Genomic DNA, 15,837 nt, shown 5'->3' with positions numbered 1-15,837 from the left:
CTTTTGCTTTTGCTTTTGCTTTTTTGCTTTTGCTTTTTCCCAGCAATGAGAAGCCTTCTTTCTCTATAGATCACACCACTGACATGTGTGGTAGTAAAAGCATGACGACTGTCCACGTATATAGTGGTGGACTTTCCTTTTCCCCATCTAAAAGCCTGGATCAGACGAATCAGTTCTGCTTTCTAGGCTGAGATACCTAGCTTAGGTCTGGATCATTTGGCTAAAATAACTGTTGCAGCTCCCACATACTTGGTTCCATCATTCATCTCCTGACAGTCATGAGTGAGCACCTGTGGGTGGCCATCAGGCAAGAGGGCAGCAGGATGGGTGGTGGTGGGGTTCTCAAACTGTACTTGAGGGTGGTCCAGTAGTAGAGCCTAGTACTGGGTCACACAGACATTATTAGACAGTCAGGATTCTGGTCTTCTTCAGAATAGGGACTCAATGGCATGGGGTGCTGTGAGTGTAAAAGCTAACTTGCTTGCATAATTACCTAGTTAGTTAGTTAGTTAGTTAGTTAGTTAGTTAGCTTGCTTTTATTTTCATTAGCAGATGCCATTCTGTGGCACAGGGTCCAGTCCTTTAAACAGGTACATCACAGGTAGTTCCATAGCCCCAAAGTTTAAATTAAACCCCCTTTGGCTTTGTTTCACGGACAAAGAAATGAAAAGGTTCTGAGACATCTGGAAGTGCTAGGGCTGGAGCCCCAGTCAGAGCTGTTTTTAAAGTCTCGAGTGCCTTTGTTTAGTCTCAGTCCAGATTAGGGGCTCAGTGCCCCACTTTGTGCTGTTATATGGAAGACTTGCTATTTCCGCAAACTTGGGCCAAGAATCCAATAGTTGTTCAACCCCCAAGGTTGAATATCTTAGCTAGCCTTCTGTGGTTTGTATTGGAGTCCTGAAGAAGTAGGTTGTAATACCAGTAAAGGAATGCTTTGGCAGCAAGTTATATGAACTTGCCAATGGAAGTAAAGGCAATCAAGAAAAAAAGCAAAAACTTCCTTTGTTGTTGTTGTTGTTGTTGTTGTTGTTGTTGTCTGCCATCAGAAGTTGTGGCCCAGATTTCAGATGGGTTTTTCTACTTCAAATGATTCAATTAAGACAATTCTTCACAGGTATGCCCAGCAGATTAGGTTTTAGTTGATTCTTTGTATTCAAGTTGACAACCAAGACTAGCCACCACAGTTACAATCAGTGGAGAGTCTATGCACTGCAACATCCAGTAGTAGTAAACACTGATGTAATTATTTTAAAGGTATATTCTGGATGTGTATTTCTCACCTCGTTACTAACACATTAGCTCTGTGTGTATAGTTTGCAAATGTTGCTGTTTAGTTGCTCAGGGACCCTGCAGGAGGTGCAGGATTATTATATTTTAAGAAATAAGAATGTATATCACTAGGCATTCAAACTTTGTCTGTCTCCCCAGAGAACTGAAGGTCACACAGAAATGTTCTTGACAGGTTTACTAGAGATGTGGGAAGAAAATATGACTTTGTATTAACGCAAACATATTATGAAGTAAAATAGCAAATTCCAAAGAACTGTTACAGAATAAGGATTTCAGAGAGTCTCTGTGCTTAAAGAACACTTGCACTCCAACACCTGGCCCCGAGATTCTGAACGCACTTTCTGCTGATGGACATTATTAGAAAAGCCTTAAGACTCCCACGGGTCAAGTGATATGAACCAAGCTTCCAGTGTGTTCTGAAAGCCTGAAGGGATTTACAAATCCTATTGAGAAAATGGATCTCAGCATGCCAGATACTGTTTATAAAGTTACATAGATAATGTTAAGTTTTGCATGCAGAGGGGACCCAAGCTGCATGGAACTGTCTCCCTCTACAGATTTTGGAAAGTATGATGCTTTCAAAACATGCATGTTACTCTACTTTAAATTCCAGTGTCAGTGATCTTAAGATCTGATCGGTTTTGTTGATGCTTTCTGGTTTTGGGCTTGACATACTGGGGGTGAAAATGTGCGCCCCTAAAGATCATTGGCTTTAGATTGTAACTTTTAAGACTTTTTCATAATGAAAGAGCTTTGAAATGTTAATGAGACTATATGTAAAACTGCACCCTAGCTTGCTGATGCAGTCTTCATTTTCATGATTTGCATGAGTTTAAACTCAGAACTTATTGGTGAGTTTGCACCTGCATTCCCATTTTAGGGCCCATTTATATCTATTTTTACAAAATCTTCTGTATCAAGTGAATGCCCAAGTTCCACATAATCAGGAAGAACAATGACCCCTAATTGTCACCAGTTTCACAAATGATCCAGTAGGAAGAGATGGATCTGCTTAGCGTGCAGTAACTGACAGTCTGCTGACCCCTTTGCTCCATGCTTTACAAGTCTGGGTCTTGAGAATTTGTATGTTTTTTTTTTTTTTTTAATCTTACTTTGCAAGAAGAAAGCATAGCATTTTCTGTTTTGACTCAATAATCATTTCCTCATGTTGACCTCAGTCCCATCCATATGTTGAATTATAATGACAAATACATAACTAATAAAAAGCTATAGGTCCTAAATCTTTTGGGTGACTATTGGGTGGGGTTCTGGTTTATGTGTATGGTGCATGTGTGAGCATACACATACAATTTGTGTGTGTGCACGTGGACTCTGGAATATAGAATGTCCTCCTCTACCATTCTCCAACCTATTTTTTTGAGGATACTGACGAGCTTTTCACATGGGAGCTGGGGGTCTGAATTCAGATATTCATGCTTAACATGGTATACACTTGACCCACAGAGCAAGGTCCCAGCCCTAGACCTAGACAGTCTTGAGTGGGATGGAACTTCAGTCCTTATTTTGATATCCTTTGAATTAATGGACCCATCCAATCAATGAACCTTTCATTCAGCTCCCATCCCCCCACCCCCCGCTGTGCACTATGCATAGATACTGTGGACACAAAGAAGTCCACAGTTAGTCTTATACTAGCCCCATGAGTGACTGAAGATGTATATAGTTGGGTAACATGCTGTCAGAGGAGCATATAGAGATGGTGGCTCACTGGGCATCATGTCATTTGGGATGCCGAGCAAATATGGTTGAAAATGCTGTTTTTAAAACGGGGCCTCCTATGTCTCAGGCTGATGTCAACTCACTGTGTAGCTAGGGATGACCTTGAACTTCTGGTTCTTCTGCTTCTCCCTCCCAGGCTGGGATTACAGACATCTTCCACCAACTTTCATGAGATATGAACAGGGACCATATGTATGATGAGAAAGAGTCCACCAAGTGAGCCATGTCCCTAGCCCAGATTCCAATGTTTTAAGAGCCCACTAGAAATCTCTCTCAAATGGAATTTCTTACTTTCTAAATGTGGACGCTCAATTTGTAAAACATTAATGTGCAGGTAAACCAAACATAATGTTCTCTGGTCAAAAATAGTAGCAGGCTGCTATTCCGTGATCTCTGGGGCAACCAGATGTCCTAAGACATCATTCGGTATGACCCTTTCGGCATTCAGGTGCGGATTCCTCACTCATGGTATCCAAACATGTTTTTCAGTAGATTTCTGAATTCTGGAGGACCAGTAGGTATAGATCAGTCTGCCCAGCCATCTGCTAAGCAGGGAAGCCACGTGAGTAACCAAAGGATGATTAGTGTAATTGGGCAGATGATCAGGCCTTATACTGCAGGTTATTTTATTGGCATTTCAACATTGATATTGACATAAACAGAAAACACCTGTCTGTCTGAAAAATAGCTGCTTGTGTGCATCTCTCAGTGTGCAAAGGATCTTAACCCTTGCCTGTTTGTATACATCCCTCACTGTGCAAGGAACCTTAGCCTCTGCCTGCTTGTGTGCATGTCTTTATTTTGTTGTTGTTTTTGTTCTCTCACTTGCTTTGGTGTTTGATGTGACTTGTTTGACGTTGTAGCTATTAAGACCTCTTAGAATCAGAAATCACATTGCTTGGCTCTGTGTGGTGGCATGGACTTGAAATCCCAGCACTAGGAGGCTGAGGCAGGAAGAAGTTCGAAGCCAGCTACCTACCCAGTGAAATGATATTTCAGAAATATCAACAGATATGTTGTTTGTCTCTGTGTGCTGTGAATGTGGTCTGTTAGAGCAGTTTATCCTTGTGCAGCCAGGATGGAAAACAATTCAACATGTGCATTATCCTACATGGGCTATTTTTTCCTTAGGGCTCAACATGTTTGGCTGAGAGGAACAAAGGAAATGCATATATGACCAATTAGAGAGCCGCTAGCCTGTGTGCAGGGAGCTCCGTCTTCTTACTTGCTTTTGTGCTCTGTGCTCTTGGGAAACACACACAACTTAACCTGAGCTTCTGTGTCTGTGTCTATCTGAAACTTGAGTTCTTCTGACAGAGATGAGGCAGTAAGGTACCAGGGAATTCCCCACTGGCCTCTCTAAGGTGTGGATGTTAAAGAATGCACACAAATCCAGTTCAAAGTGGCCTGACTTGCCCTTGAGATTTTTCTTTCTTTTTTTTTATTGGATATTTTATTTACATTTCAGATGCCATCCCCTTTCCCCATTTCCCCTCCCTAGAAAACCCCTATCCCACCCCCCGCTTCTCCTTTTTGCTTTTATACAATTTTTTTTAAATGTTAATCAAAGGCTTTATAAGTTTGGTAATGCTCAAACAGAAGTGTAACCCAATACCCAACCTAGATATATCAACTATCTTTGACTGGTGGAGACACGTGAACATCTGCCTCCCTGTCTCCCCCCTTCTCTCTCTTTCTCTCTCATCACCTAGCTTCTCCTCTCCTTCTTTTCCTCTCCTTACTCCTTCTTTTCCTCTTGGTACTCCTCCCACCTTAGCTCCTCCTACATATCACCCTTCCTGTTAAAATAAAACTTTTCTCTCAAAATACAATTAAAGCATGATTATGCCTATTTGTACCAGTGAGGTACAAGATAGTCCTAATACCCAGTCCATCATTTTGTTGACTAACCAGAACCTCTGTCATCTCTCCTAACTAAAACACTTAGTTCTGAACCTGGGTTTTTTCTTGGCTTTAGAATGAATGTCAGCTGAAAACCATCCACTCAGATCTTTTCTCTCAAAGTAAATAGCCAGGATTGGCTATGAGACTATAGGTTTTCAACCCCATCAGAAATCCAGAATGACTGAGTTAACTGAAATTATGGGAAGCATAAAGCATAGCTTCTAAATCTTAGCCAATTTATAGAGACTGCTGAACACCTGGAAAGCCCCTATACTACTGAACGCTGGAGCATCAAATCTTCAGCCTTCTGGCCCAGAATCATCTGACAGACCTTAGTGATGCAGGATTATTAAGGGCTGATTACTCTGTCTAGGCAGATATAATCAGTCGACTATTCTGCAAGTGTATCCTTTTCTGGACGGTAGTTTGTCTGTAGATGGAGAGAGGCAATTCTTGCCTAGTGGCTGTCACCACACAACTGGAGTAACTCCAAGGATGCTCAATTTCTTTTTAGAATCCAAGACAGGAAGCTTTCAGAAGCAGACAGGTCTCTAATCTTTTTTTTTTTTTTTTTTTTTTTGGTTTTTCAAGACAGGGTTTCTCTGTATAGCCTTGGCTGTCCTGGAACTCACTCGGTAGACTGGGCTGGCCTCGAACTCAAAAATCCGCCTGCCTCTGCCTCCCAAGTGCTGGGATTAAAGGCATGCACCACCACTGCCCGGGCAGGTCTCTAATCAAAATGAACATTAATATAGAAATATTTGTAATGTCAATTCTATGGACTTCTGACGTTTTGAAAACCAACTATCCATGTGAAGTAACCTGGACTGTTGTCTGTTAACTCCTCTCAGCTATTTCTAAATAAAATATAGAAAACACCCTAACAATAAACTCAAAGCCCTGAATTTGCTATAGTCCCTTAACTCATAGGCTAACCGTCCCAAATCAATTAAAAAAGTTAAAGAAGGACTGGCTCTAAGCCTTGTATTCCTAAATGTGAAATTTTTCTACCTGAGATACTTAGAACAAAGACACAAGATACTCTGGTCTGGAACTTCTGTTTGCAAAAATGAAAATGTATCTGCAGAGCATAAAATGCAAAAGCATTTTTCAGCTCATAAAAAGTGGATAGAGTAAATCCTCTAGGTCATATTACGTATCACAGCTAGTTACCCCAAGAGACAATGTTTTAAAACATTCCAGTCTGGGGATCAAACACAGGGCCTTTTACATGCTACATGAGTGCTCTACCACTGATCTACCACTGAGGTTGTATTTGATGAAATTTAGAGTCTGATGCTGTTAGAACTTAATGGTACAGCACACACACGAGGGTGGCTGTTGCTGCATGGATTTGTCATTGTAATGTCTTTTTCTTCAGAGCTAGTTCTATACAACATTCTGAAGATGCCAAATTAAGGAAGTAAGTTCAGATGCCAGTATAAGGAAGGAGGAAGGAAAGCAATATAGCTGTAATAAAACTGAGTTTTATTAAGGGGTCATTGCTGGTAATGAACATGAAGAGTCAGACTCCAAGAGTCAGCCATCTTCAGACCGACTCACGGTCCTGCAAAGCAACCTGCCTGTTGTGGGACAACTGACTCCAGGAACCCCCACTGTTCACTATACTTACGTCTCTGTCCCTAACATGTTGTGTCATCCTCATTTGTCAGTGGACATCCTGACTGCCCGTCAGAAGAAAGCAGAGGAGCTGAAGAGACTGACTGATTTAGCCAGTCAAATGGCAGAGATGCAGCTGGCTGAACTCAGAGCCGAAATCAAGGTCAGTTCTATGAACCCAGCTGAATGCTGAGGAACGGGCCCCATGCCTTTGCTTTGTATCAATAGACTGATGCTCTGATGCTCTGATATATATGCCCAGCTCCCTTCCACTGGGTTGAAATACAGAATACAGAAGGGTGAAGAAACAGTCACTTCCCTTAAGCACAGTAAGTTTGAAGGGATATAGTATTAAAATGGAGAAGGCTACGTCAGTCAAGACGAACCTATTAAAGTGTATATAAACATAAGTTATCTGCGATATGATTTTTACTCTGTATAATTTATGCCTGTATTTAGAAGCACACACTCATGTGAGTACATCTTAACAGAAGGTTATGAAAGTGTCCTTTATATTTTTCTACTTTAATTCCTTTTTTTTTTTTTTTGATAAGATTACTACTCACAAATATATGTTTATTAGATTTCTTCTACTGCAAGGAATATAAACAGATCCTGGCTAATTGTAAGCAGAATTTGAAATAATACTGAGTGTAAGTCACCAAAGCTGGGTGTGTCTGAAGACCTGGGTCTACAACTAGGCACGAACCAGTGTGTTTGGGGTAATGATACAGGAAAAAATAATAATTCCCAAATTCTCTATTCAGGGCACCTTAGCATTGAGTGTCCTCCAGAAGCCATTAGCTCTTGTGCCTCGCTGTGATTCAGGCCACTTGAGAGAGGGGCTCTGGCTGCTCTCTGCTTGACCAACACCCATTTTTTGGGCAAGAGAGGCAGATTGACACCCTCATTTATACACTCAGACTGTCTCTCCTAAACAGCACTGGGTAGTTTCTAGAAGAAGTGGTTATGAGGAAAGCAAACGTGTTTATAACAAAGTAGGAAGGTAAAGTCGATTCTTCTCTTCTTTTTCACCCAGTTATTAAACACACAGTGTGTTTGCACACATGTGCACCCAGCTTCTCCCTGGCTTCTAGAAACCTCGAGTATTTCAAGACATAGCAGCCACTAGCTTTAGAACAGTGTCTGACCTTAACAGTGGAAAGCTGATAGGCAACAGGAGAACTGCCCTGTGACATTTGATACCCTCCATCCTGGTTAGGCTGGACAGGGAGCTCAGGGAGAAAGGGATTGGAGGTGCTTTCCTCTCACTTCCCTCTGGCCTTTGTCTCTTCTTACTCAGCCAACTGCAAGGTCTCCTCAGGAGCCCTTCAACCTCTCTACCCCAGGGCCAGTGTTAAACTCCCCAAACAGACCTAACCTCCCTCAGCAAGACTCATTCCTCCCCTTACCCCCTCCCCCACAGCCCCCCAGGGGTTCAATACACAACAGGACTCAGTACCTATTGCAACACCCATTTCCTCTGAAGAGTCCAGCTCATTAGAACATCGAGTGAAGTTGTGGAGTTGCAGCTTCCTAGTCAATTGAAATCAACTTTCCACCAAGTTTCATTCCTGCCTATCAAAATCCCACTTTTCATTACATGGTTGGAAGCACAGGCTTTGGAGTAAAACAGGATAGCGCCAATACTTTCTACTTCTGTGGCTTGGATAAATTACATATTGTCTTAGGTTCTCAGGAACCCAGATCCGTCATCTGTAAAATAGAGGTAATATAAAAACACTGGCTTCATGATAGTGTGGCGGGGTGGAAGGGGGATTGTTCGGTATGGTCAGCATCTGCTTTAATTTTTTAACTGTCGCAGCTCCCACGTTCTCTCATATATAAGCCTTCATGTGTCACTCAGTGAGAGAGAATTCCTTCCACCTCTCTGTTTCCACAGCATCAGCCACATTTATCCTTGAATTGAATGTCTCTCTTTCCCATGCCATGTGGTAAACGCCCTGATTCTCTAGGAGCGTTTGACTCACAGTTATTTCTTATATTTCTCATTGTGCCATCTACACGTAGATCTTAATTTCAAGTTCAATTTAAATGAATTGGAAACTAATCTTCTTCACTCCCTATAGTAGTACTTGAAATTCCATCCTGAAGATGTTTTCTAGACATCTTTGGTTTTCTTGATTTCTTATTAAAATGAAGACGGGTCTGTGGAGGGTGGCACGTTTTCTTTTGACTGTTAATACTACACCAGGCCCTTGGCCAAACTAGGCAGCCCCTGCTGGAATGCACCTTGGAAACCCGCTCTAGCGTGGGATGTTGAAAGGTAGACCAGATAAGCCCGGATGTAGAGTTTGTTCATCGTCGGTCTAAGCCACATGAGGGAAAGTCAGGACTCCTCCTGGTTCTCAGAAGGTGACCATGGTCCTGGAAGGCAGAGTCAAGGTCCATTTAGTGGTGCTTCAGTGTGAATGAGCTCCAGTGATCCCCTCAAATCGGCCATCTGGGCACAGGAAGGGCAGAGGGAGAAGCTGTGTGGATGGACGCGCTGCTGACCTGACTCGCCGCTCCACTTCTCTTTCCTCTAGCACTTTGTCAGTGAACGCAAATACGATGAAGAGCTGGGGAAGGCTGCCCGCTTCTCCTGTGACATTGAACAGCTGAAAGCCCAAATCCTGATCTGTGGAGAAAGTGAGTTTTGCATGCTTGCTAAATAATTCTGTGTGAGTGAGCGGGGCGCTGTTTGGAGTTGACAGCAGAAATGTCAGGTATACAGTCCCCTGGCATGGCTAACCTGAATCCTGAGGAGATTTAATGATCTAAGGTCATGACACAAGTCACTAGAAATGTCAAGATTTGAACTTAGACTCTTCAAATGCCACTGCCCACCAGTAAATCCCGAGGATTTATCACTCGGAACAGAGCAGGTCAGCTGCTGAATACCTCTCACAGACTTATACACCCCTCCAGACACACTGCTGCCTGGTTCTATAGCCGCTGTTCCATGGAGTTCTCTTGGCACTTGGGGAGCGATCGGCTGCTGCAGTGCAGGGCCCAGCCTGCCTGAGTACTCTGGATGCCCTGAGCCCCCCACCCTCCAGCCCCCACCCTGCCTAGCCTGGGTCCTCTACTGAATGAAGCTGAAGATAATGAACGACTTCGAGTCAGCCATTAGCTTAGTCGTGTTCCCTATTAAGCTTTAATTAGAGTGGCTAGTGCACAGCAAGCTTGGCTGCTGCTTCTTCCTGTACTCCGCAAGGGGAGGTGGGGATGAGTGATGGCCGCTAACATGGCTTTGAGGACAGTCACAGAGAAGGTCCAACAACTGTCCCCAACCTCATAGTCAGCAGAAAACCAAGATTTGACTGCATTTGCTTTTTTACATTGAGATTTCATTTTTTTTCCCCTTTAGATAAAATATTACGCAAACTTGAGCTACAGATTACCGAATTGTGTTGACTAGCACATGCCTTTACTTCCAGGTTACCTTTAGACTTTCATGTATGTCCTGTCTACCTGTTACACACTGCATGCACGCATCAGAAGGCGATTTACTTTTGTCATAGGAGGTGGTAGGCATTTTTCCATGTTGGTATGTTTAGCTAGCTTATTTAAGTATAACTATGTGACCAGCCCTCGGATTGTAGCCTGCAAATAGCCCCAGAGAACAGTGCCGGGGGCTTCCTACTCATAGATCTGTCATCTGTCGGATTTTCTCACTGTACTTCTTAGTTTTCTCTTTATAGGCTGCCTCCCTTATGGCAGAAGCTCCCTGTGGGCCCTTCTCCATCCTCAGCTTTTGTCCCATCTCCACACAAGCAGTTTGGTTGACATTTGGAAAAGAACCTGCCCATCCTAGTTTCTACTTTAATCCAATGATAAGTGAGACTCTAATCCTGAGTTGAGTCGCCCAGCTCAGGTGGAGAGGGGGGAGGGGCACTTCACTCGCTTTCCTAGTGCCATCTAGTGAGAGAACTCACCCCTTACCAGATTACAAGAGTGTCCATGTAAAGACAGCCTCAAGTGTTTGTGACAGTAATCCTCACAAAGCTCCTTCGTGGAGGGTGCATCGATACAGCTCCTCAATCAGAAGGGGAAACGGGAAATAATGGCCACACACAACTGAATCTGGGGAGCCTGGAAGCTACTGAAATCCCCTGGCTGTGTTTGGACAACCCACACTCATTTGTCACACCTTAACCTACAAAATGAAGGGGCTGGAGAGACATCCTGTCCTTTCTACTTCTAACGTTCTGTGAGCCCTGCTAGCCATTCCTAATCCTCTTGCCAAACCCTGGGATTAAGTCTGATCCAACAAAGGGAACAGAGAAAATTGCTTTTAAAAATTGGTGACAATTTTAAAATTCAGAAGGAGGCCTTCCCGTCCAGCCTGGCACTTGAATCCCAGTGAGCTGTGAGAGAAAAGTCACGGCTTTATCCTGGAATTGATTCCCTCTGGCCTCGATTCAGCATAATCACATAGAAATCATCGTGCCTGAAATCACCACTTTCAAAAACAACAGAACTGCCAATAATAAGCATTGAACAGACCTGCCTGACCTGAATGTGTGTGTGACAGAGAGCTGGCTGATCGGCCTGCCATGCGCGTCACGCTGGGAATGGTGCAGAGCTGCAGTTAAAGACTGGTTCAGGTAGCCCTAGTGGAGTGTAGAAGGTGCATGGGGCTAGCAGGCCTGCCCAGTGATCAGAGATACTCATGACCCAAGCGACGAAACTCTTAGCCCGTAGCATCCACCCATTCCCATGCTCGCAGAATTCAGAGCCCAGTCAGCCTCTCATTCTTATGCATTAGCAGCCCCAGGTATTATAGGACCTGATAAGGGCAGTGTAAATGGGCTAAGTGATGGGGAGCTAAGAGGCAGAATTCACCCATGGATGAGGCAGAGAGGGAGCGTCACACGGTCATTATCTCCCTACCAGTGGTGGTTCTCCACCTAAAGAATAATCTCTGTCTCTCAGATAGGTCTTCATTCCTACAAATGCCTCTCATCGTGGATGCTACCGCTGTCATCACTGTTTAGGGACTCTTAAGGGAGGAATATGGTGGTCTCTAAGCACCTTGGCGTCCTTTCAAACTACATCTGAAAGAGTAAAAGTTAATGTTTGCATGGAGCTCCCGCCAGTTTCTTCCTCTTCTAGCACTTTCTAATGGCTCAGCAGAGCTCTCGGCCCAGCCTTTAACACCAACCATTCCTTGTTGCAGTCACACATCCAAAGAACAACTATTCCTCAAGAACCCCCTGCAGCTCCCTGCTGCCTCTGCTGAACACTCATGGGGTAGCTTCCGGGAAACAGGGGAATTTTGCCCGGAAGTCATCTGGTCACAACAAGCCTTCTGAGGGAAAAGCAGCGAACCCCAAAATGGTGAGCGGTCTTCCCAGCACTGCCGATGCGTGTCACCAGACCATGCCCACTAACAAGCAGGTAAGCCATTCTGAGAGAACCTCGAAGTGCTGCCTGCAGAGGCCTCTGCAGATCCTGGTCCATGGTTCTGGGAAGGAAACTACCATCCATTTCCAGAGGAAGAAAATGAACCTACTAGCCACTGAGCTAGTAGTCCTGGCCAGGATCCCTCCAGCTCCAGGAGCACCACCTGACTATATCCCATCATGCTTATAGGCTCCTACCTCTGTGTGCCCAGCTATGTTAGCTCGTTCACCTAATGGAGACAGTCTCTCATGCCCTTCTTGCCAGCATCTCCAGGTCCTGAAGAGATGTAGGAATGAGATGGAGAAGCAGACAACTATCAGTGAGAGGAAACTGGTGATTCAGGAACAGATCAAAGTCCGTGCAACTTCCATTTACTTGGAGTTTCAGTAAATACACATATTTCAAAATGACTTGATTCATTCCTGTCTCCCACGGCCTCTAACAATACAACTTTCCAGCTCCTCCTCCTCTTTCTCTGTTGTATCTTTGAGAGGGAAATAGTAGCTTGCGGTTAAAAGATGAACAAGAAATGGGATTTGGTGACGTGGGTGCTGGGCAGATGACAGTGATAGCTTTCACGGTCTCTGCAGCTTCCTTCTTCAGTGTTCCAGACTGGTGGCTATCTAGCAGATACCCTGTTGGGTCTCCTTGGCCTTTTAGGGGTTCCCACTAGGGATGCTTCCAGGCATTCCTGTGGTCCTGAATGACATCATGAGCTTTACAGTAGCAGTTCGGTACGGGGCACTGTAGAAATACACACAGGCTAAACGTGCCTTCACTGCATTGCTCCATGCTTGTTCCCAAACACCATAATGAACACAAGTGTAAATTTTAACCCAAAAGTTTCCCATACTCAGTTTCTTTAAAAACAAAGAAAGCCAAATCTGATGCTATTGTGTAGATCCTTTTTCAGCTCAGTGATTCCAATGTTCAGGTGATGGCTAATTTAAGCGGTAGTACCGTTATATATCTAAATAAAGCAGTAAGGACCAGCAAGAAGGGCTCTGTGCTTCAGAGTAACTGTTATGAGTCCCACATCATCATCCTTCCTACAGACTGAGGGGTGAGTGAGGCTGGTGAGACACACACCCAGGAGCTGCACTCTCCTTTCAAGAATACACTCCAGTATTTGAGGCCCTGGAATTTTGCTCTCACAAGTTCCCAAGCCCACTCTCAGGGACTGTTTGAACCTCCACTGCCTTGACGGAAAAGCATGCTGCCAATCTGCCCACCCCTATATCCAAAAGATAGGAGACTAGGATAAGCTTAGGTATAGGCAAGTGTCCACATTCCTGTGTGCAAGGCAGCATCTCAGTGTGGGATGCTACAGAGAAAGAGAAGCATTCAGACAATAGGATGTGGCCCTGCACTGAATACTTTTGACATAGGACCTAGATTATTGAGTGCTACTGTATCCTAAACCTGTATCATAGAGTCACAGTGTAAAAATCTAAAACCTTATAGCTTTATAACTCACCATGTTGCCTTTTTAATACTAAGAGGTCTGATTTTTCAAAACATAGCTTTGTGTATCAATTATGTGCTTGTGAGTTTTGTCAGGAAAGAGCACAGAACGTGGGGGAGTTCCACCATTTGCTACATATAGACCCAGGCGAGCCCCGTAAACTAACTATCCACATCTACACAGTGAAGTGACTTACAGCCACCACCTTCAAGTATGACTGTGATTTATGAGACGTACTGACATACTTCCTGAGTGCCGTCCCTCTGTCACCTCTCAGTGTTGGCTGCTGATATTGAGGACTCTTGGAGTCTTTGGCTTACGTGGACAGCAAGCTTTGGCCTGTTTTGCCTTTCTACCTGTCTCCTTATGTCTCTGGCCGCTGCTGGCTGCTGGCTTGTTGGAGGAATTGCTTTTCAGTCTGAGGCTTTGAGCTGATTGGCTTTAAATTACAAAACATTTTAGAAAACTTACCTCTGTGACCATAGCACATTAACTCTGCTTTCCCAGAGGTCTCCCAGGCATACCTCATCCCTGCGTTTGCCTGAAGTAATATCCTGAACTGTAAGAATAGTTGTTTGGAAATAAATTAGGAAACCTGTTTTGGAGAAGAAAAATCACGGGCAGAATGTCACTTCTTTCTTCATATATGTGATTAGAATTTAAACACAGACTGCACAGACTATTCAACTTAGAACTTTTTGGGGTACAGACCCATCTATGTCCTGCCCAACTATGAAATGAAACACATTTCATTGTATTACATTTTAAGCATACAGGGGTTTGGGGTTTGGGGTTAGGTTAGGTTAGGTTTGGGATTTTGGCCTGCTTTCTGCTTCTGCTTCTTCTTCCTCCTTCTCTTCTTCTTCCTCTTCTTCTTTCTCTTCCTCCTACTTTCCTATCTCCTCCTCTTCCTCTCCCTCCTCCTCTTCTCTTTAAAGATAAGCACTTTTCTTTCAGTTCCATTTACAAAGCTGTGGTTCTAGATCAAGAATTATGTCAACTTGACCTATCTGCATGTTGTCTGTCTCTACTGTGCTTTGAAAAACTTTATCTATGATTTAGGGGGTAGATTTTCCTGATGCCTACTAGTGTCTTCTGTGGTTTGTTGACTTCACACACCTCATTTCTCTTTTTAGCAGAATGGACCTTCCAGCCAAAGACGAAGATATAATCCACAGTATCACAACAGGCTAAATGGTCCAGCCAAGTCCCAGGGCGGTGGTAATGAAGCTGATCCCATGGTGAAAAGCAACAACCGACATGAACACAGAAGACAGCCACATAACGGTTTCCGTCCCAAAAACAAAGGTGGTGCCAAAAACCAAGAGGCTCCCATGGGGACAAAGGCTCCAGAGGCCCCACCACATTCTGAAAAGGCCCGTCGAAGGCAGCACGCTGCAGACAACTTAGAGGCCAGGCCTTTCCGGGGTAATGTCGGTAGGGTTTCACAGTGCAATCTTTGTCCCACTAGAATAGAAGTTTCCACAGAGGCCACGGTTCTCTCCGTCCCAGCTGTGACGTTGGTGGCCTGAGCTGGGAAAGAAGAGAGCAGGTTTTGCCTGGTCGTGGTTCCCTGCCCAAGGTGCTGACCCAATCGCTGCCAAAAGAGAGTCAATCAGAATATACAAGTCCCGTATGTTTGTGTCATCCTCTCGCAGTCATTTTTACTAATCCTATTACTCTGCTCTAGCTTGCTTCAGAACGCCCATGGCTTTGCTTGATCTGTTGTTGCTTCTCCTCATCAAGACTTTGCATCATGTTAGCCAGCCAGTATTTACCCATTGTTAGGAAAAGCAGTCAGGATGTGGCTGAAGATCAGAGGCTCAGTCAGTAACCTGTGTTGTAGCTGTGTGGTCAATCCATTGGCTGTCCTTAGAGAGTTAATGTTGAAACAGGAAATTCTTGATCAGACAAACGTGATCTGCTGAAGACACATGTGCTTTTGTAGAATTTAACATCTGGTGTTTTTCTGAAATATATATAGATATATATATAAACATATATTGCTTTATTTGAAACAAATTAAAATATGCTGCATTTGACACCTGGCTTGTTCTTTTTATTGATGCCTATCTTGTTGAATGTTCTCTGTAGCACTTTGGAGAAAAGGTTAGAGATCAGAAGTTCGGTGCAAAGCTCTGTTTCCTGTGTAATAAGAACTCAAGAAATAATGTTATTCCCTCAGTTACCATACGGACAGGTACTGTACGCACCCCAGTCATCTTGGATCCCACATGGTAGTCGGAAACCTTGGACATAACAAAATTTACCTCAGCCTAGAGTAAACAATAGATTATTGGTTCATTAGCCAGAGTCCAGTTTGATCATGATTCCTGCTCCTTTCTCTGAGTTCTGAATTCTGTCCTTCATATTCTGACACTATATTCAGAATGATAATAATGACT

General features: G+C 43.8%; 1 protein-coding gene across 10 annotated transcripts in view; it reads left to right on the top strand.

The window, feature by feature from the left end:
- Spats2l (spermatogenesis associated serine rich 2 like) overlaps nt 1-15,474 on the top strand; it is a 171,755-nt gene extending 156,281 nt beyond the window's left edge. For 8 of the 10 annotated variants that reach the window (XM_076931890.1, XM_034499102.2, XM_076931889.1 and 5 more), the window contains 4 exons: nt 6,609-6,718; nt 9,105-9,207; nt 11,741-11,961; nt 14,569-15,474. In XM_076931890.1, coding sequence (XP_076788005.1) covers nt 6,609-6,718; nt 9,105-9,207; nt 11,741-11,961; nt 14,569-14,964 — 830 coding nt within the window. In that variant the 3' untranslated portion in view covers nt 14,965-15,474. The remainder of the gene's footprint in view (nt 1-6,608; nt 6,719-9,104; nt 9,208-11,740; nt 11,962-14,568) is intronic. The other 2 variants (XM_034499104.2, XM_034499107.2) reach the window with 1 other exon arrangement.
- The last annotated feature ends 363 nt before the right edge of the window (nt 15,475-15,837 follow it).

Source organism: Arvicanthis niloticus, chromosome 3 (genome assembly GCF_011762505.2).
Source record: "Arvicanthis niloticus isolate mArvNil1 chromosome 3, mArvNil1.pat.X, whole genome shotgun sequence".
NCBI lineage: Eukaryota > Metazoa > Chordata > Mammalia > Rodentia > Muridae > Arvicanthis > Arvicanthis niloticus.
Note: the sequence above shows the minus strand (reverse complement) of the source record. Positions and strands in the feature narration are given on the sequence as shown.